General features: G+C 33.6%; 1 protein-coding gene across 2 annotated transcripts in view; it reads left to right on the top strand.

Annotated features, from left to right (window-relative positions):
• The window catches only part of LOC134708032 (protein SPMIP7-like), a 73,212-nt gene that overhangs the window by 5,778 nt on the left and 43,517 nt on the right, over positions 1–23,917 (top strand). The window contains exons 2-3 of one of the 2 annotated variants that reach the window (XM_063568276.1): positions 17,633–17,694; positions 18,985–19,011. In XM_063568276.1, coding sequence (XP_063424346.1) covers positions 17,633–17,694; positions 18,985–19,011 — 89 coding nt within the window. The remainder of the gene's footprint in view (positions 1–17,632; positions 17,695–18,984; positions 19,012–23,917) is intronic. The other variant, XM_063568279.1, reaches the window with a different exon arrangement.

The raw sequence follows: 23,917 nt of genomic DNA, 5'->3' as shown, positions 1-23,917 counted from the left end.
TGTGACAGTACAGCTTGTAGCAAACATGAACAAGTGTTTAACCGCGGTAACACATTGGGTCTTTTGGATTCGACGTCGACGACTTAGGAATTGGATTAATAATTCCTTTTCGCCAGATAGTTGGAATTGTACCACTGAAGAAACATTTATTAAACAAACTTAGTAGGAAGTTCAACAAACATGGATTCTTGCGGACTTTCGATGGGATTTCATCTACACCAACAGCTTTGTTAACTTTCAAACTGATCACTACTCATTTAACTTCCTCATGAGTAATGTCATAATTCATCGTAGAAGCACCATCATCTGTACTTGTGTCCGTTGGAAGGTCATCAATACTACCATCTGGGTTCAACAAACTACAGAAAGATCGTTTCCGTTCATTTAGGACAGCGTCTCGATCATGTGAAATGGTACCATCCGGTAGTTGCACAGACATAGGTATAGCTTTCCTTCTCACTTCGCCTACTCCAACCCGTCCGGTCTTTTTCCAAAATTCAGGTTGATTTGTTTATTCCAAATTGTCAATTTCATTTAATTGGTCTCTCCAGTAACGTCATTTCGAACGTTGTGTTTCACGGTCGAACAGTTTTCGTTTACATATGAATTCTTGTCTACATTGACGTTTCCTAGTATCTGATTTACTTTCCAGCATCTCTTTTTCCGTTGCGCATACATCATTTTCATATATGTTGTTGTTTGTAATTTTACAATAGTATCGAGGAAAACTTAATTGCTGTTTGATATAGTAAGGTGAGCATTATTCAACCAGGTAAATTCGCTAAAATGGGCTACCGAAATTACAGGTGAGCAGATTAATCCGGCGCTTAAATGGGCTCTAATGTTGGCGCTCAAATGTCCCCTAGTAGTTTTATTTTTTTCGCTCAAATTTCCTGCACCCGGAATACTATAGATACAATCTGAGACACCATGTTAAAGCCTGGCATGATGTGTTGATTAAAATTTCGTTAAAATTTTCTGCATACTAGTAGTTAAAGAGATGATAGAGCTAAATTCATTCAAGTGAACTTACCCAGATTTTGCCACTAATTACATAATAATTGATTACATAATGATTGCATAATAAAAATATTGCATTCATTTAACAGATTAATGCAAATTGCACAAACCAATCGCAATATAAAGAAAAGCTATACAATCTAGATGCATTTATTTTATCAATCATATTTGTATAAATACGCCCGTTTACGGGACGTATTATGGTATACCGTTGTCCGTCTTTCCGTCCGTTGTAAACATGTCGAACATTAACTCAAAAACGCTTCGACAAATATGCATGAAACTTTCTATTTACGTGAGGTCCCTTTTGTTTTTTTACTATTTCATTTCGATTTTTTTTGTTTCCGATTTTGTGGGTTTTCTTCAATACAAAAAGGGCGATTTTCCAGTTATCGGACAAAAACTCAAAATCACTTTATCTAATTTGCAACAAACTTTGGTGAATTGTTTATACATGTATATATATTGACTTTCGATTAATAAATTTGAGATTTTACGTTTGCGAGTTGTGGGCTTTTATATATTCATTACAATAAGGGTGAGTTTATAGTTTTCAAACAATAACATAAGCGGATGGTTAATTATACAGGGAATCACTGAAAATGCTTTGGTCATATAAAACATCTCAAATTTTAAAGATTTCCTGATTTTACTTAAATCAAGAACGTATAACTAACATACTAATATACGTCCTTGCTTAAATCAATACACATATATATATATATATATATTCTTCAGAAAATCTTGGGTTTTAAGGAATATCTTATTTTCCTTAGCCGTATTTGGCACAACTTTTTGGAATTTTGGATCCTCAATGCTCTTCAACTTTGTACTTCTTTGGCTTTATAACTATTTTGATAAGAGCGTCACTGATGAGTCTTATGAAGAAGAAACGCGCGTCTGGAGTAATAAATTATAATTCTGGTATTTTTGATAACTATTCTAAAAGTTCAATGTATACCTGAACATAGTCTAAATAAAATGTATAAAAAAATATATGTAAATATAAAAAAGATACCAGGGTAAAAATGCTGTATGCCAGACGCGATTTACGACTACAAAGAATAATCAGTGACGCCTGAATAAAAAAGGTATATCATAGTTGGCCAAAATATCTTAAAGATTCTACGCAAGTTCCTGGTGTTGAAGGTGTTAAGTCTCTCTCCATCTGTCTTGCTTAAATTCCAATATAGAAACACTGATATTACATTGCTTTTATAAATTTTCATTTTGGTGTTTGTACTGTATTGGTTTGATGTCCATATTTTCCTATTTTATAGTATGCTGCTCTTGCTTTTTGAATTCTATTCCTCATGTCGGCTGTTGCATTGTCGTTGGTATCTATGACCGGTCCAAGATATGTGAAGCTGTCTACTATCTCTAGTTCTTCGTTGTTCAATGTAATAGGCTGGGTGTTGTTTGCCTTTACACACATTATTTTACTCTTTTTCTTGTTTATTTCTAAGCCAGTTGTTTTAGCTATCTTTTGAATATCATCTGTTTTAGCTTGCAGTTGTGTTCTTGTTGCTGATAGTAGAGCAATATCATCTGCAAAATCAAGATCTTCTAATAACTCTAGTATTCCCCAGTTGATACCTCGCTTTTTCTGTGTTGTTTGCTTCATTGTCCAATCTATCACCAGTAAGAAAGGAATCCAGACATTATACACCCTTGTCTGACTCCTGATTTAATGTGGAACCATTCCGAATGTTTACCCTCATGTTCGACTACACAACTGAAGTGATTATAAAATGCTTGTACCATCCTGATTATTTTACCTGGGATTCCATATTTTGCCATGATCTTTTTTAAGGTTTCTCGATGGATAGTGTCAAATGCTCTTCTGAAGTCGATGAAGTTGATAAATAGGGGGCTGTTCTATTCAATGCATTGTTCTATAATATTTTTAAGGATGCATATTAGGTTGATACAGCCTCGACCTCTTCGGAACCCAGCTTGTTCTTTACGCAGTATGTTGTCAATAGCATCTTTAATTCTGTTGATGATGATTCTGCAGAGGACCTTCCCAGGTACAGATAGTAATGTTATTCCTCTCCAGTTTTCACACTCTTTTAAATTTCCTTTTTTTAAGAGTTTGATTATAATTCCCGTTTGCCAGTCTGTTGGTATTTCTTCCCTGTTCCAAATTTTTGTAAATAAATGGCAAAAGACTGTTCCCTCTCATGCTGCTGTTGGAAATTTTCTTACTCAGCATATATAGCTTGTTCTGCTCTCCTCTATTTGCTGCCTCTTCAGCACTTTTTGCAATATTATCAATATATTTTCTCTTATCATCTCTTGTACCAAATTTTACCTCCTTGTTCTTATCCTTATAATCTTTCTCAAGCTTTTCTTTCTGTCTTTGTGATCTTGTAGCATTGATTTTTTGTTTTATCTGTTTACGTTCTTGTATTTTGTGGATACTGTTGGTAGTAATCCATTCTGGTTGTTTCCTGTCTTTACATCCCAGTGTTTGTTCACCAACCTCATATATTGCTTGTTTGATATCTAGCCACTGTTCTTCTATGCCTTCTGAAGTTTCTCCCAATATCTGAAATCTGTTCCTCAACTCCAGTTAGAACTCTTGTGCAACTTTTGGTATCTTTAGCTTATCTGTGTCATATCTTCGCTTCTGTCCCGGATTTACTCTCTGTCTACTAAGTTTAAGCTTAACTCTGGATATAAGTACTAAAAGTAGTTCGTGGTTACAAACAAGATCAGCACCTCTATATGACCGTACATTTTCCATAGATCTTCTAAACCTTTTGTCAATCGTGATGTGATCAATCTGATTCTTGATGTTTCCGTCTGGTGACGTCCATGTATATTTATGAATATCTTTATGTTGGAATATGCTAGAGCAAATTACAATGTTGTTTGTCTGACAATAATCCAGAAATAATTCTCCGTTCTCCTTGATAACACCATACCCGTTCTTCCCCATTATATTTTCATAACCAACATTATTTGATCCTATCTTTGCATTCATGTCACTCATTACAATTATCATATCATGTTTATGAACTTTTGCTGTTACATCGTGCAAGGTTTGGAAGAATTCCTCTTTTACTTCATCAGAAGCGTCATTCGTTGGTGCATAACACTGTATTATGGTCAACTGCACTGCGGTAAAGCTGATGACCGTAACTGCATTCACGGTCATCCCAAGATGTCGGATGAAAAATTAGGTCAGTTTCTGTATTGTCTGTTAAAGTGTTTCTATATCATTTTCTTTAAAAATCATACATTGAAACGATGTAAATTTGTAAAAGAATCACTCGGAAATCACTAATTACTGCCGAGAAATGTGCATGTGACGGGAAATTCGATTTGAAAAAATCGTTAAGATGACCGTAAATCATAATCAAAATATTTTCAAGATGACCGTTACATAAAACAAGGATGACCGTGATTGGTAAAAAGATGACCGTAACTTGTAAAGGATGACCGTAATTTGTAAAGACTGACTGTAATTTATATAGGAATACCGTAACTTTTATAGGATGAGTTTGTCGATCTCAATAGGGGCTCGGTTAGAGGATATAAATATGTTTCATAAATTTCTTTTTTTAAACTATAATATGATTGGCCGTATTTTGAATTTATGACAATGATCTCGTAAACAATGAAATATTTATTGATAACGACGTTAAAATTTTAACACAAATTGACAGCGATACGACGAAAATTTGAAGAAACATCAATGTGTCCCTAGTACACGGATGCCTCATCTACACTGACATTTTCTATGTTTAGTGGACTGTGAAAATGGGATAAAACTGTAATTTGGCATTATAATTAAAAAGATCATACCATGATAGGAAAAATGTGTACTAAGTTTCAATTTTATTTAACTTGAAGCTATACAAACGGACAAACAAACAGACGAACGGACGAACGTACGCACAGACCAGAAAAACATAATGCCAATAAAAGAGGGACGAAAGATACCAAGGGGACAGTCAAACTCATAAATCTAAAACAAACTGACAACGCCTGGGCTAAAAATGAAAAAGACAAACAGAAAAACAATAGTACACATGACACAACATAGAAAACTAAAGAATAAACACGAACCCCACCAAAAACTAGGGGTGATCTCAGGTGCTCCGGAGGGTAAGCAGATCCTGCTCCACATGTGACACCCGTCGTGTTGCTTATGTGATTACAAATCCGTTAAATAGTCTAATTCGGTAGGTCACATTCATGAAAGGGAAGGGGATTGTAGTTACGACGTAAGGAACATATCCGATATCATTTGTGAAATGGTTATTTCATAACGGTCAACCAACTGGTGATGGCGTCCGTAAAATTTTCGAAGGGATGATTTCAACTTCACCATTTGGAACTCTTGGTTTAATAGCTTCCTTGTGAGCAGTAGCCCTCTAACAATAAAATCATGATAGGAAATGCAAGCACGGGAATATCGTATTAATTGGGAGATATATATATATATATTCCCCGTATGCAGGTGCTGCTGGAATGTTGCTACTTAGAAATATGGAAATGGAAAGTTCACAATTGGAAAGCTGAAACATCTCTTTTGTCGTGTCACGGAATAGAAGTTCCTTCATAATATAAGTTCCAAATGGAAAAACTATTCTGTAATATTTTTTCGACAGGAATAAATATTACAGTAGATGTTCCTAACGGAATAAATAGTATAGAATATTTGTTCCGACAGGTACAGGTATTATGACATTGTTTATAATAAAGTTTCTGTTAAGTGGAACAAATATACGTTGACAGTCGTAAAGTTTTGTTTTCAACCGACCCTCATGGAGCATGAAACACATTGATAATACATACGAATATTTGGTAATCGAGCCCATGTGTATGGTCCCAGAGGAAGCAGATTAAAATCTTAATTTGGCTTGATATATGCAGGCTTTTGAAATAGAACAAAAGAATCGAAGCTCTTTGTTTATCCATAAGCGATAAATGTTTACTGTAATGTTTGATATAGTAACAAAATTTTAAAAAGTTAATAGAAAGAAATAAAACGACAATTTTCTTCTCAATTACGAAGTGTTCTATTTTAAAAACACAATTTGCATAAGTTTTCAATTTATCTATTACATAGTAATGGAAATCAATAAGATATCAAGTCGACGAAATGGGTATCTATAAGTTGGATGTAGAAAATGCATAACCTCCGATTTTTTTTAACACGGACGGAGAACATATCAATCTTTTAGTTCAGAAATATTCGTGTCTGCCCTTCCCTTTATGTGAATCAAGAAAAATTCCCCAAAATAGGTAACGATTGTATCGAAAAGTGAAAATCGAGTGCACCTTTTTATGTTAGGGCATGTTTGGGGGTGTATATTTTGTCTTTAAAACGTACAAAGCAAAAGTATTTGATATAGCATCTCGCTTCAGATTCTATTATTTTTATATACCAAAGCTACAGGTTAACTTTATAACGTAAAAAAATGACAGTACGAAAAGATGAAATGTTTGGGTCAAGTGAAATACCTACCTAATGAATAACAAAAACAGAGTAGGTGTGGTCGAATAGCTATTTTTTTTCTAAAAGTACTTGACGACAGTCTTTTAATTTGGATGATGAAAATGGATATCTTCGAAAAAATAAGATTTTTTATTTGTGTGTGATAACTAGGGTTTATAATCTTCAACCACTGAAAATGTTTAGTCTGCTCTCCCACGAAATATTAATTAGAATTTTTTTAAATGCTTAAGAATTTTCGAAAATTTCACCTGACATCCGAACAGACAAAAATTTTTAAAGTTTAATCAATGCTTATTGCAGACAAGAACATGAACTGATGCTCATTAGCTAGTAGATACATTTGTCTTTTAAAATATAACTGACATATAACGATCGATCGTAATGCTGTTATGTGGATAAATTTATCAGTTTTCAAGAGCAAAATTGGCAGAGCATCATCCCTACAATGGCTTCCATTTCTACGATGGTGAGCATGAACTGGCGTAATGGGGAGATAATTTTAAAGAAGTAGAATCCTGACTGTATGAATAACATTTCTGTATATATACAACTTGATTGACAACGTTCCGTGATACTTAAGGATCTACTTTGCTGGAGCTCACCTTCACTAGTTTAGTCGTATGATATTTTCAAAACATGTCTGTTATTTTATTTGCACGACAAAATGGAAGACGATATAATATCAATGGGTGTACATGCATTGGCATTTTTAAAAATGTGTATTTATTATATGTACTTAAAAGGAATCCCAGAAATTATAAAAATCTTTTGTCGAGCAGTTGGAGGCTGTGCACCGCATTTTTGTCATTATACTTGTAAGGTGTCATTTTATCGCGCTTTTGTGGCATGTTTTCCTTACCTGTTCATTTGCATGTCTTTTTGCAAATTCATTTTAAAAATTAAAACCTCTACTGTAAAAAACGATACATATGGTAATCTTTGCATTTGAAGCACGTCTTATTTTCTTCTACCTATACCTATAGGATAATACTCTCATATTAATATGCTTATACCAACACAATTAATCATTTGATACAAAAAGGTAGTTATATAAATACGGATATTTCTTAGAATTGATGGTCATCCTTTAAAAGTTACAGTCATCATTTACAAATTACGGTCATCTTAAAAGCAATTACGGTCACCCTTGTTATGAAACGCTGATTCTGTTACGGTCATCTCGATTGTGATTTACGGTCATCTGAGAGATTTTTTCAAATCGAATTTCCCGTTTCATGCACATTTCTCGGAAGTAATTAGTGATTTCCGAGTGATTCTTTTATACATTTACATCGTTTCAATGTATGATTTGTAAAGAAACTGATATAGAAACACTTTAACAGACAATACAGAAACTGACCTAATTTTTCATCCGACATCTTGGGATGACCGTGAATGCAGTTACGGTCATCAGCTTTACCCCAGTGAACTGTATATGTCTAGAAAAAAATCGAGCTGTTATTATTCTTTCATTAAAAGGTTGCCATTCCATGAGTGTTTTTCTGTTTGCTTTTGATATAATAAGTGCTACTCCATACTCATGTCTTTCTGATTGTCCTGAGTATAGCATAGTCTCACCACCTCTGAGGTTGATCTTTCCTGTTCCGATCCAATGCCATTCACTAATACCCAATACATCAACTCCATAGTTGTTCATTTCATTTACTACCTGGTATGTATTTTCAGGTGCATACGTTGTTCTAACATTCAAGCATCCGACCTTGATCTGTTTTCTAGGGTGAACCAAAGGTTCTCTCCTGATGTTTGCTTCCAATTGATTCTGTGTTTGGCCAACATCATTCATTAAACCTTCTAACTGATTTCTGTTTTCTGGTCTCACCTCGGTATTTCCCATCAGAAAAGTCGTTCTTCCATTTCGCGTTTCTGTAACTTTAAAGTTGTTTACAAGGATAGGTTGCCTATCGCTCAATCCCCAACCTGGAGAACCAGAGAATCTTTACTCAAGGTTTCTTTCCTATAGATCCATTGCCGACCAAGGCTGACGAGTCAAATCTACCCGGTATTTTATATCAGAGTTTTCTTCTCCTATATGAAGTGCCTTTCAAAGCTGATGACTTTCATCTAGCCGGCTATTAACCCATAGCTAGGGCAAGGTTGATGAGTGCTAGGGCTTATCCACACGCCGGTGGGCCTTCACACTTCATCTCTAGGGTCCTTGCTACTCCGAGATCCTCTACAGTAAGGCCTAGGATACAAGGTCCTAGTTACCGTGTGTTGTCGCGGGGAGGCACTGTAGAAGTCTTGTTAGTGTAGAGGCTATGTACTGGCAGGAAAGACTTACGCACTCGGCTTTCGTTTCACCTATATGTATAAGCTATTCAGCGGCAGTTTAAGAGTCTATGACTCCCAACTGCACTAGGCGCATAAACAAACCTGTGGCAACACCACCAGCACACCAAAAAGAAGAACGAACTTCAAAAAGAAATTCAGAACCAAAGATTTCGGAAAAAAGGTTTTGCCGAATAAATCTAAATTAATGTTTTCCTAATGTTTGAACTCCTTATATTAGCATTTCGAACATATCAAAGTTTATATAATTGGACAGTGACTCATCAAAAAAAGAAAAGAGAAACAGCTAGAGGTCAGAATTCAGTAAGAAATGTAACCATGAATGAAAGTCCCAAGCTATTACTGCATGCTGTATCAGGAATTTAAATAAGAAAAGCGAAAATTCACATTCTCAGATGTTCGTTACAAAATCAGCAGGATCTAAACTGTATCGTGTACCCTTTTTGTCGAGCCTGCAACTTTAGTTGCAGAAAGCTAGACATAGGGATAGTGATCCGGCGGCGGCGTTAGCTCACTTCTTTAAAAAAAAAAGCTTTATATTTTAGAAGGTGTAAGACCTGAATGCTTCATTCTTTGTATATAGATGCCTCATGTTACGAAGTTTCCGTCAGTCACATGTCCAATGTCCTTGACCTCATTTTCATGGTTCCGTGACATAGGGATAGTGAGGCGACGGCGGTGGCGTAAGCTAACTTCTTAAAAGCTTTATATTTTAGATGGTAAAAGACCTAAATGCTTCATACTTTGTTTATAGATGCCTCATAGTTACGAACTTTCCGTCATTTTCATGGTTCAGTGACTACTTGAAAAAAAAAGTTAAGATTTGTTGTAATGTTAAGTTCTCTCTTATTAATATTATAAGTAACTGGATAACTATATTTGGTATGTGCGTACAAGGTCCAAAGCCCGTCAGACAGTTTTAACTTGACCTCCACCTCATTTCATGGATCAGTGAACAAGGTTAAGTTTTGGTGGTCAGGTCCATATCTCAGATACGATAAGCAATAGGTCTAGTATAGTCGGTGTATGGGAGGACTGTAAGGTGTACATGTCCAACTGTCAGGTGTCATCTGACCTTGACCTCATTTTCATGGTTCAGTGGTTATAGTTAAGTTTTTGTGTTTTGGTCTGTTTTTCTAATACTATATGCAATAGGTCTTCTATATTTTGTGTATGGAATGATTGTAAGGTGTACATTTGTATAACTGACAGGTGTCATCTGACCTTGACCTCATTTTCATGGTTCAGTAAACAAGGTTAAGTTTTGGTGGTCAGGTCCATATCTCAGATACGATAAGCAATAGGTCTAGTATATTCGGTGTATGGGAGGACTGTAAGGTGTACATGTCCAACTGTCAGGTGTCATCTGACCTTGACCTCATTTTCATGGTTCTGTGGTTATAGTTAAGTTTTTGTGTTTTGGTCTGTTTTTCTAATACTATATGCAATAGGTCTACTATATTTTGTGTATGGAATGATTGTAAGGTGTACATTTGTATAACTGACAGGTGTCATCTGACCTTGACCTCATTTTCATGGTTCAGTAAACAAGGTTAAGTTTTGGATGTCAGGTCCATATCTCAGATACGATAAGCAATAGGTCTAGTATATTCGGTGTATGGGAGGACTGTAAGGTGTACATGTCCAACTGTCAGGTGTCATCTGACCTTGACCTCATTTTCATGGTTCTGTGGTTATAGTTAAGTTTTTGTGTTTTGGTCTGTTTTTCTAATACTATATGCAATAGGTCTACTATATTTTGTGTATGGAATGATTGTAAGGTGTACATTTGTATAACTGACAGGTGTCATCTGACCTTGACCTCATTTTCATGGTTCAGTGGTCAAAGTTAAGTTCTTGAGTTTTGGTATATATTTCTGATACTTTGTGCATTAGGTCAACTATATTTGGTGTATGGAAATATTTTATGATCTACATGTCTGTTACGCAGGTTTTATTTTACCTTGACCTCATTTTCACGGTTCATTGCTAAGTGTTAAATGTTTGTGTTTTGGTCTGGTTTTTCTTAATTCATAAGCAACTAGAACACACCCGTGATATCGCAGGTCCGTTACCGAATTAAAGTATATCACTTTGCGTAAGCCTTATTTTAGTATTGGTATTGTCATCTGATAAAGTCGTGTCGATTATATTATAAGATACACAGTTTTCTCTGCTTGCAAATCTTTCTGTTTGAACCCGTCGACCTGGAACTTTTCAATTATTGGTAATATTCAGGTCCTGGAATTGAGTATTTTTTAAACAACAGCATTGTCCAATAAATTTTAATTATTTGATTCGCTGTTTCAAGTGACGTCATGCCCGCTAACAAATTGAAAACTGTTCCTATACGCCTTATTTTAAGTCCAAATTTTTAGAATTCGTATTGTTATCTTAGAAAGTCTCACTAATTAAAAAAACTACAATAGGGAACAATTTGACAATGATTGAATTTAGTTATGTCGACCCTGTGATTATGACCCGTGTATATAGCAAAATTAAATACATCGTTTGGTGGTGCGCCTGTCAGACGCGGAACGTACAGATAAGGTAATAGGTAACAGGTGAATATACTATTGGTATCGGTATCGGATTCGACCCGGAACTTGTTAATAATTGGCAATATTAATTATGTGGAAAACAAAAGGATCTGGAGTGGTGTAATTTTTAATCTACACTATTGTCCTATATTAGCTATATATAAAGTTGAATTCTTTGATTTGTCGTTTTTACCCGATGACGGCTGATAAATTGGACCTCGTTATTTTAGTATTATAGATAAGTCAACTATATTTGTTGTATTGAAGAATTGTTAGCTGTACATGCCTGTCTGGCATGGTTCGTTTGACCTTGACCCCATTTTCATGATGTATTGATCATTTTTTTGTTTTCTTGGTTAATGTTGAGTTTATGTGACAGTTGTAATAAAGCTTTATATTTAGGTCTATCAACATAATATAGCAATTTTACCTGACCATATCGGGAAATAGGTATTTAGTCGGATCTTAACACGTACGTGTGATTTGTTTAAACCGGTTTTCGATAAAAATATACGAAGAAATGTCAAAATGTTTAGGACTTAATTAAATCCGTATTTCGGTAAGATTGTGCAAGCATACGATTTTTATTGCGTCTTACACTTTGAGAAGCGAATAATCTGTAACTACTTTATTCAAATATTCTGTAAAAACGTTAATTTTGAGCTATGAAAGTCAAGTAGCTAGAGAATTTTTCCTGAGGAAGTTTTAAAAAAGTGCAAAAAAAGATTTTTACAGTGGGTTAGCTTTCATTAGTCTTCCAGGCGCGTAGCTCCCTATACGCCAACACGCAGTTGCGTGCACATCGGTTCGGCATGCCAAAAAAATTAAAGCAAAATTAAAAATTTATAAATCAAATTTTAGAGGAAACACATATGTTGTCACTTTTTTGATTGATGAAATGTCATTAAATAACGGCATGTGGTTTCAAAAAATAAGTTTTATTGGAGATCATGCATGACAAAATCGGACACTGTAACTTGTATCTTTCACAAGATTTGAATTTGTTATACTCAGTAGTCTCGGAGCACATTTTACAGAGTACGGTTTACTGATCTGTTTGGAATGAGATGTACCAATCGGCGTTAGCTTTAAACCCTTCGATATCGTTGAAATTATGCCACGGCGATGTGTTCGAGGGACTACCAGAACCACTCATCCTGCAAACATGCCAAAACAGTATTGGAAAGTCTCATTCAAAGTTTATTTTGCGTTTATAGACCATATGATAATGGAACTGGAGAGTTGAGTCGCGTCTGGTATTATCAGAAAATCGCTTCTTTGTGCCGTATCTGCTTCCTCGTGTTGTAGGAAATATACAGATAATCTTTATTGCAAAAAACATGAAACCCTAACGGGTTAAAATATAACAAACGAACAAATCTCAACATTGTCTGAGACATACGAAACTGACCTGGTATGTAATTTTGACGAATTCAATTGGGAGGTCGCTCGATGGCAAACACGTACACTGGTTTATAACATCTCGCGAGTGCTACCGTGGTGATCTATCAGTGTACTACGTCTGTTGAAATCAAATGTACGATCAACAATGAACAATGACAGGTTATCATCGCTAGCATTACTGCATATTCAACGAAATTTCAGTGTGAATATTGACAAATAAATAGACCCGAAGAGCAGATTTTGGACAATTTTGAGAAAATTCTGTATCAGAAAAATGTGTAGTTTATGTTTTCAATTAACCATGATTTACTTTATTCAGAAGCTTTATGAATAGTTTTACATTCATAAATTGTTTATAAGTCCTATCTTCATGTAGCTCCTCTTTCAACTGTCCTATGACCGAAAACCGAAAAAAAAACATTTTCCTGCATAAAAGGGTCCCAAAAACTTTTCGCCTCGCTCCGCTCGGCGGTAGGTGCTTGCACATCTTTTCTTTCTAGCTACGCCCCTGTCTTCACTATCTATAGATTAACAACTTTTGGTTATATTTATAATTCAGAATCATCATTGAAGGTGGAGCGCGATTGCGCAGTTAATTAATTATATGGATGTGCCATTTGTATGATGAGTGACATTCCGTGGTATTATGTGCCAATTCGAAAAAGTTATACGAGAATTGTCTCCCCTTAACAGGTTCATTTTTTTATAATTATGTTTAGGTTTCTGATATAATTTTGAATAATTACAAAATGAATCAATGCAATATATTTCAGTTTTTGTTATTGATGTATCAAAACAATTGATGTACGAATATCATTTCATAAATTTGAAACGTTTAAAATTTTTACATACCAATATAAAGAACGTTTTATCATTTTTGAAATAGACTATGTGTGAAATTAGCATGAAAGGACTTTCCTTCTTGATAGATTGATTGGGAAATGAGGATTTTCCTTCTTGGAATGACAGGAACAGTAAAAGGTGTTAATATTCATTTTGTTAATTTCATCCTTTCTGTTGCAAAACTATGTGTTATGAAACAGAGACAAATGATAAAAAACAATGTAAAAAGTGTAAATACAGTGGAATATTTCAAATATACTGTGAAACATTATGTAAGATATTTCTATACATATTGCAAATATACAAACAGACTTTCTGTTTTTAACAAGAAATTTTTAAATGATAATTGTATTGTCGTATTGGATGAAGAACTCCTGATGTTTTATTTGTAAATATGTAGTAAAATAAAATAACAGAATGACATTTTGAGATTTGAATTGAACAGTTATGTTATATGTTTGTTTTTAAGATATTGTAAATTGCAGTGAATGTTTTATTGAATAAAGATAAAAAAAAAAAGATTGGGAAATGACCCAGAGTTATCTATCTGTGGGACTAGCAAGCAAATTTTGAATGCAGCTAATTCATTGTTAACACAATGTTCCACTATAAACGAATGTTATTTTATACAAACATAAGGACTTAGTTAGCTAAATCTACAAATTTTATTTTAGATTATGAATTTTTATTGCAATAGATTAATATGCTACATAATATCAATGATTAGTAAATAAGGCGAGTAATGCAAGTGAAGGTGGACACTATTCTGTAATAATTCGATTTTTCTGCGAGAGAGAGAGAGAGAGAGAGAGAGAGAGAGAGAGTATTCTACCGCATGCGTTAACATTTTTTTCTGTACGTGTATATATACATGTCGAGAGTGGATAAACGTATATATAACACAACATTTTCAAATGATTAATTTATGTTCTTAAATAATATTTCATGAGTATGCATTGAAGAAATCAGTTTATAGAGACAATATCTGAAAAAGTCAGATTTTTAGCAATAAGAAAAAAACAAAAAAAAGTCTTTAGACCCAGGTATTTTAATAGCACAAAGCGAAGAACACACATTGGGGATCTAGGAACTGTTGTCTATAATTCAAACAATTGTGAAATGTGGTAACAATTGCAATTTCAAAAATGGTACAAAAAAAAACCAGTTATTTCCTGTAACCAGAATGAATCAATTTAAAAAAAAATCTAATAAGGGACTAGGGAATAAGTTTAAGACACTATTTGTGGTTTACTTGTATATCCTGCAATAGTTTATCAAATGCCAACTATTAATTTTATAGTCCCTAGTGTTGACAGTGGGTTACTTGCTATTAATTTGTATACCCCTTCCAAATTTATTTCTCCATGTTTAATGCCTCAAATTGCAAGTAGGGGTAAAAAATATTGGGTCCAGAATTTTAAAGGAAAGTATAGTGATTTGGTCCAGCTAAAAAAGGTTTAAATTAGCACTTCGGAGGCTGTCAAAAGATTTCAAGACGCCCTAAACATAAAATTGTCCATATTTTGAGTTAGAGGCGATGAAGTTTTCTTTAATTTTGATATAATTTGTCCCAAAAGTAGTACAACACACTGTAAAATTTTCTTTGAGAAAGCGCAGGTGGGATTTTTTTTATTTTCATTTATGTTCTAAAAGGAATGCACTACGAAATAATTGTGGTCTCGGACCAACAGGACAGAGTTGGTAACAGAAAGGATTTTTTTCTCAAATTTTATAGTTTAAGAAAAATACATCATTTCAGATTGGTCACATTTGGAAGATAACAGCAAACAATGTCATTTATCCTTTGAAATTGTATTTGCAAGATGAAAAATCTGCCTAGGTAATGAAAAATTCTAAAATAAATTCCTTTCTGTTATTATCTACTATACTTGAATTGCCAATGTTCTCTGCTGTTATCAAAAGCAACAAAAAAAACTAATTTTTTTTCAATATACTGTATATTACTTTGAAATTTATTTAATGTGGTGATGATAACTTATATTAAATGAAATGGTTGACATATAGTAAATTTACGTTTTGATTCATCCGTGAAATTGTCTTGAACTACCTTCCTGTTACTGATTATGGTTATGCTGTTTCTTTTTATCAGGTAACATGACAGAACGTAAAAGAAAGGAATTACGCAGTACGTTTTGTTCATTTACTCGAATTTACATCCATCTACATATCAATTTGATAAGATACTATAAAAGCACATGTACTGTTATAGTGGTGACAATGAAATATTCTCAGAAGGTACCAAAAAAGGCTGTTACAGGAGAGAACAACACAATTATATTTCTCCAAATTCTGATCTTTGAGGAGGTCAGCTTTTTCAAACTGGCTGCTATTCACCTAAACAAATGGGGTTCATTCTCATTTATCCAACTTTTTAAAATTATAGGTAGTAAAGGTAAAAAAAAATAGTTGGATAGACGAGATCAAAGGTATTCAAGAACAAAGGATTTTTCAATTAAAATTTGGGTTGAATGACAGGTGAAAAATAAGACTGAAAATTATACCCGGATTAAATTTTCTGTAGTATTATTTAGCATATAGCATTTTAAAATGTGCAACTGACATTTAGTTAATGAATTGTAAATCACTTGAAGGTATTTTTAAGTTTTCTAACCGTTAGTTAAAATATGAATTGGATAGAAAAATATCAGTTGCACTTTTATTCATGATGATATTGAGCTTGAACTTGATGGCAAAATGTAGGTCCGATGATGTGACTAAGTACTAATGGATATTGAAACAATATAATACTACCAAAGGCTATCCAGATTGGGAAGTAAAAATGCTATACCAATTATACATGTTACTAGTATAAATGCAAATTAACGCAAAACCTCAAATGAACAAATATTACTGATTTGTGGGTTTCTTCTGTACAAATTTGTGAAACATTTATTTATTATTTGAAATATACCAAATTTTGTTTAAAAATAAAATTTAACAAGTTTACTATCGCCTATTTTATATATATTTTTTAAATAATATAAAAACATACAGGAACAAATTTACTGCCAAATTTTATTACTAAACAAACAACCCAATAATTAACAAAAATAAAAAGTTGGTTAAATGAGAATACCTTCTTTTTAAAAGTTGGATAAATAAGAAGACACCACAAATGGAGTCATACATTCAGGAAATGATGCTCTAATCTTTACATTACAAGAAATACATTTTTTAGTCTTTCAAATGTGTCCACAGGTAACAGGAGGGACAACATTCAAAAGACCCTTAAAAATGCAAAATTTTCTTACATGCTTTAGTTGTAACAAAATCAGACCAGTAATGGAGAAGTTTTTTTTATATAATCAATCATTTTGATTTGTGAAAATCGGAAGGCTGTTAACTTAATATAGATATTCTTGGAATTATTTAATTTTCAGAAAATAACAGGGGACAATATGATTTTTTGGGGGGTTGACCATTTAAATTATAATATTTCATTAAACGAAATATTAAAAAGAATGTTTAATTGTTTGCAGTTGGTGCATTATATACTCGAGTTAATACTGAAACGTAAAATTTTCCAAAAACTGGATGCCTGAATAAAAAAATAATTGCTGGTGAAAGGCGGGACATGAAAATTATACTTTTTAGATATTGTCTCTTAAATAACAAGAGATAAGGTATGTTATTCTGCACTGCTGGTGTCTGCTTATTTATAGATTATAGATTGGTTACCAGTCCAACTACATCGAATAATTCAAGCCCTTACCTTCTCCGATTCTCTCCACTTTGATATTGATCGATATTGAGCGTAAAATAACGACTGTATTATTCGGGTTACATTCAAATCTCGCTGTCAACAGTCAATACACCGGATTGCCCTCTCGGTCATCCGCTGTAAAAAAAAAAGGCTTTAACTCAAAAGATAGATACACATAGAAATACAAAAACAGAGTGGAAGCATAATACGTACGGCACTGCCGATTTCAGGGAATAAATGCTATTATTATTAATTTCCGATTATTGGAAAAATGATATTATTAAAACTTATAACCAAAACAACGTTTTCACTTTTTAGGATGGACAAGTGATTATGACCAACGGAAACCTTCAGAAGAATCGACTAAGTGGCGATCAAAAGTAAGCATGTATCACTCTATATTTAGAAACAAACACATATCTTCTGCTATTGTTTATGCTTTTACACACTACAAGATCAAGAAAATACATGAGTGTATTGCTTATTGATGATTAAATGCTTGCGGGTACAAAAGCTTTTACAGATTTCTAAGGTCAGATAAATATTTTACTTTTATTTGAAAAGATTATTATTATACTATCATATTCTGAGTTAGTGTATATATTAGTCATGCAAATGAAACACGTTATAGATTTATACCGTGAAACTTTGCATATTCTCATTTTGTGTATATTTGTCTTGCATAATAAACTCATTAAAGAGTTAACTGAAACTTAGAATTAAAACAAGTACTATAAAGCCGATGGGCTGGATCTCTTTGTTGTAAAGCAAAAAGTCGATAGGCCATTTGTTAGGCACAATTTATCGTTAGCCGACGTCATTGACAAGTTGAATGTCTTTATTATCATTGATTATATAAACAGCAGACGGAGATACAGTAGCATGGGTTCGAATCCCGGCGAGGGAAGAACCAAATATTTGCGAAAGCAAATTTACAAATCTAACATTGTTGGGTTGATGTTTAGACGAGTTGTATATACATTATGTACACAGCCATGTATCACCATCATTGATGGCGATCCGATGGATACATCTGTTGTAGGGTTGTCACTGACTCAGACGTACTTATGAATATAATTATTTTCTGTGACTGTATCTTACATTAATTTGTAGGATCCTTTACTATAGATAATTTAGCTGATCTGTAACAATAACATCTTCATGCCTTATATATCATGTACTGTAGTACGTCGCTAGATTAAAACTGACGAGGAAAGGTAACATACGGCCAGCGAAAGCTCTATTTTTGTAGAGCCCAGGTGGTCGTGTGGTCTAGCGGGACGGCTGCAGTGCAGGCGATTTGGTGTCACGATATCACAGTAGCATGGGTTCGAATCCCGGCGAGGGAAGAACCAAATATTAGCGAAAGCAAATTTACAGATCTAACATTGTTGGTATACAACTCGTCTAAACATCAACCCAACAATGTTAGATCTGTAAATTTGCTTTCGCAAATTTTTGGTTCTTCCCTCGCCATATATATATATTCATCGTAATGCTTGCATCATTCCTCTTTGTCATGCCAAACTGTTCATAGAAAGTTTGATTACTGTAATGCTAACTACATTGTAGCAAGCTGGGTTCATATTATCTAGCTTACAAGTAAAGTCTTGTGATATATTTTGACAAGCTAGACACCCATACTATTAAGTTAACACAATCTATTACAGAATGGTCTTCGTGCAAAGGAATCCGAGGTAGAAATTTGAAGTGTTTCAATAAACATGTATTTTAACTAATACCGTATTTAATTGTGAACCTTTAACATGTTTAAATGAATTAGTATCATCACTGAATTGAGTCCAATTTATAACATATATTTCACCGCACCTACCCTCATCATGCTATGGTAATGTAGTGAATGGTTTCTTTACTTCTCAACACAACAACTAATACTTGCAGTAAAGTGGCACATTTAATTACGGGTAGTGTAATGATCGACTTATTGACAAAAATACAACAGTTCTTCATGTATATAAAAAAAGAGAGTAGAAAAAAAGGCATTTATTATTTTGATTGGTCACAAAATTTGCATCGAATATAAACCAGACAAAATTACTGTTCATATGTTCATGTACAATGTAAAATCAAGTATTGTATAGTCTACTATATAAATCTTTGGATAGATGTATATATAAAAAATGGTTATTCATTTTTGCTCTATATTTTATTGAATTGAAGACTTAATTTACATTTTTGTTTAATGATAACTGTAAAACAAGATCCGATTTTGTCGAGTCGCGACTTCATGTATGCTGCGGAAGCGAGACATATATAGCGATCTTCCGTCAATCTAATTAAAAACCGATCTCTCATCGCTCCCGTTTTCTGATATGCCGCTTTGAGGTCACATGTGAGTGACTTCGTAGGTGTGTCTTTTTTTCGACCAATGAAAATGAGTCTTCGAAGATCTTGAAAGTTTATCGTGAGGTAAAGGGATGTAACGCATTTAATTTACGAAGAAATCGTCAGTCCAAATAGTCCATAAACTTTTTTAATTGGCTTATCAATAGGTCGTCAACTCATTTATATATCATTATATATTCATAACTTCCAGTTCACTCACATGTGACCTCAAAGCGGGTTTCGTTAGATCTCCCACGCGACATATCAGAAAACGTGAGCAATGAGAGATCGGTTTTTAATTAGATTGACATTCCGTGGTCAATATTTAGAAGTTTTAATAAGTGTTGTCATCTTTATGGAATTTACGAAAGAGTATTTATATGAAGACTATCCATATCATTTTTTTCTTCAAAATTCCGTTTTAACTAATAAATGGACTTCGCCGGTTTAGTTTTATACGACCGAAAAAAAAAAAAATTTTTGGTCGTATATTGGTATCACGTTGGCCTCAGCGTCGTCGTCGTCCGAATAATTTTAGTTTTCGCACTATAACTTTAGGTAGCACTCCACAGTTAGGTGTGTAGTTTCGCATTTTGGCCCCTGTGGATTTTTCAAATATGAGAGCTTGTGTGCAATAAAATTCATTTTTAAATAGCTGAGTATTAAAATAGCCTTTGTATTGGGTTTATATGAACATCAAGGTTATGTAATGTATACATGTAATATAGGCTGTTTTCTGTATGACAGTCCGTATTTGTATGTCCATACCATACATTGGTCCGGCAATTATTGTAATGTCTTTTTCCAACTTTTTATCGCACGAACTTTGTGATTGGATTTTACGAAAAAATGAGGCGAAAGACACCCATTTTTCATTTGATCATTAGGAAGATCTATGAAAACAGTTTCTAAAAAGGTATCACTCAAAGGCATTGAAATTCTAGTTTGATCAAAAATTTGGGGGGGATATGTGACATGTTTACCCCCCTTTTTGCAATAATTTATGGTAAATAATTGCAGAATGTTGCCATGGATACACACAAAAGGAATTAATTTTCACCCTTTTAACTTTTGAAAATCAAATCTATGATCTATGGAAGATACTGATTACATACATATACATATGTACCAACACAAATAGTTAAGTTTATGTATTAGAAATCCAGGAATAGCACTGGTATTAAAGAGATAATAGTAACTGCAATTACGATTATCCCAATATGGCGACGGCAGATATAAGTAAAATCTTTACAGTCATTTTACTCAAATGTAGCATTTTTTTGTCACTAGTTACTCAGCTGCAAGGTTTTTCTATACCATTACATCAAATTTTAATCGTAACGGTGCACTGGAATTGTCTAAGCGCTTTGAAAATTGCCGTTGAAAAATTCGGGATGATAATCGTAACTCGGAAAAAAAGATAATCGTAATTATGGTATTAAAAAATGCGAAGATAATCGTAACTGGATAGTGTTTTATTGATATTGATACTAAAAACATATATCTGATAGCACATGATGAAATTATGGTGATGAATTAATCACGTTTCAACATCTTATGACATATCTTTTGTGCATATATTATTAATGGTTCTAATGAAAACAGCTACATACTATCATAAAATTGGAAGGGTGAACAAGCTTTAAGAAATTTGGATATTGGAAAAACACGAACAATGTTGAAATACAGAACACTCCCAAGAACTAGGAATGTCACCAAATATGGGAATGAGCGATGAGGCAATTGTATATGAAGTTATCGGATATATGGCAATACTTGTCAGGGGAAACGCGTGTGTCACCCTACATCATGTTGATTTGTAAAATACTTATGTTTTAATGGCATATTTGTCCAATTTCTGTATAGTACCTTCGATATTCGTTCACTTAGATACATGAAATTGACTGAAACTCGAAAATTAATACATTTTATGAAAAATTAACATGAGCTTGCCCTGCATTATATATAACATTATTCGTCCATACCAATTCTAAACAAATTAAGTCGTCTAGCAGGCCTCCAGATTTTTTGGAAAATTTAGTGTTCACCCCAAGAACCGGTTTGGCAACAACATAACTATTTCAAGTTTATTTCCAATTTACATAGTGTGTATAAGTTAAGTATGTTTAAATGAACATATGTTCTCATAGTTTTTGACTTTATTCATTATAGGTTGATACATACATGCAAAGTTTAGATGTTTATGAAGTGTCCTATATTTTGACTTTAGTGGAACCTTAACTACTGTATTTGTAGTATTTTATAAAATGAATAAGTATTATTTGTATTTTAATAGTCTCTCATAATTCTTTTAAGAATAGCACATACATGTATTTAATTGTTTTAACTATGTTTACTGTATAATTAATTTTATAATTGTATCTTGTTTTAATAATGTTGTATGTGGTGAGACTTTAATAAACTATTGAATCTGAATCTGTTAAGCATTTATAACCATGACTTTAAGGATTAGTACGTCAACGACCTTATTCACTGGGGTAAAGCTGATGACCGTAACTGCACTCACGGTCATCCCAAGATGTCGGATGAAAAATTAGGTCAGTTTCTGTATTGTCTGTTAAAGTGTTTCTATATCAGTTTCTTTACAAATCATACATTGAAACGATATAAATGTATAAAAGAATCACTCGGAAATCACTAATTACTTCCGAGAAATGTGCATGAAACGGGAAATTCGATTTGAAAAAATCGCTCAGATGACCGTAAATCACAATCGAGATGACCGTAACAGAATCAGCGTTTCATAACAAGGGTGACCGTAATTGCTTTTAAGATGATCGTAATTTGTAAATGATGACTGTAACTTTTAAAGGATGACCATCAATTCTAAGAAATATCCGTATTTATATAACTACCTTTTTGTATCAAATGATTAATTGTGTTGGTATAAGCATATTAATATGAGAGTATTATCCTATAGGTATAGGTAGAAGAAAATAAGACGTGCTTCAAATGCAAAGATTACCATATGTATCGTTTTTGTCGAGCCTGCAACTTTTGTTGCAGAAAGCTCGACATAGGGATAGTGATCCGGCGGCGGCTACGGCGGCGGCGGCGTTAGCTCACTTCTTAAAAGCTTTATATTTTAGAAGCTGGAAGACCTGGATACTTCATATTTTGTATATAGATGCCTCATGTTACGAAGTTTCCGTCAGTCACATGTCCAATGTCCTTGACCTCATTTTCATGGTTCAGTGACCACTTGAAAAAAAAGTTCAGATTTTTTGTAATGTTGAATTCTCTCTTATTATAAGTAATAGGATTATTATATTTGGTATGTGCGTACCTTGTAAGGTCCTCATACCCGTCAGACAGTTTTCACTTGACCTCGACCTCATTTCATGGATCAGTGAACAAGGTTAGGTTTTGGTGGTCAAGTCCATATCTCAGATACTATAAGCAATAGGGCTAGTATATTCGGCGTATGGAAGGACTGTAAGGTGTACATGTCCAACTGGCAGGTGTCACCTGACCTTGACCTCATTTTCATGGTTCAGTGGTTATAGTTAAGTTTTTGTGTTTTGGTCTGTTTCTCTTATACTTTATGCAATAGGTCTACTATATTTGTTGTATGGAATGCTTGTAAGGTGTACATGTCTAGCGGGCAGATGTATTTGACCTTGACCTCATTTTCATGGTTCAGTGGTTAAAGTTAAGTTTTTGTGTTTTGGTCTGTTTTTATTATACTTTATGCAATAGGTCTACTATATTTGTTGTATGGAATGATTGTAAGGTGTATATGTCTAGCGGGCAGATGTCATTTGACCGTGACCTTATTTTCATGGTTCAGTGGTTATAGTTAAGTTTTTGAGTTTTGGTCTTTTAATCTAATATTATATGCCGAAGGTCAACTATATTTGGTGTATGGAAATATTTTATGATCTATATGACAGTCCCGCACGTTTTATTTGACCATGACCTTAATTTCACGGTTCATTGCACAGTGTTAAGTTTTTGTGTTTTGGTCTATTTTTCTTAAACTATAAGTAATAGGTCAACTATATTTGATGTGTGAAAGCATTGTTAGCTGTGCATGTCTGCCTGGCATGGTTCATCTGACCTTGACCTCATTTTCATGGTTCATTGGTCTTTGTTTAGCTATCTTGGTTAATTTTAAGTTTATGTGACAGTTGTAATAAAGCTTTATACTTACAACTATCAACATAATATCAATGATTAGTTAAGAAGGCGAGACATTTCAGTGTGTGCACTCTTGTTTACAGTAGAGGTTTTAAT

Source organism: Mytilus trossulus, chromosome 2 (genome assembly GCF_036588685.1).
Source record: "Mytilus trossulus isolate FHL-02 chromosome 2, PNRI_Mtr1.1.1.hap1, whole genome shotgun sequence".
NCBI lineage: Eukaryota > Metazoa > Mollusca > Bivalvia > Mytilida > Mytilidae > Mytilus > Mytilus trossulus.
This window is presented reverse-complemented; position numbering and strand designations above follow the sequence as displayed.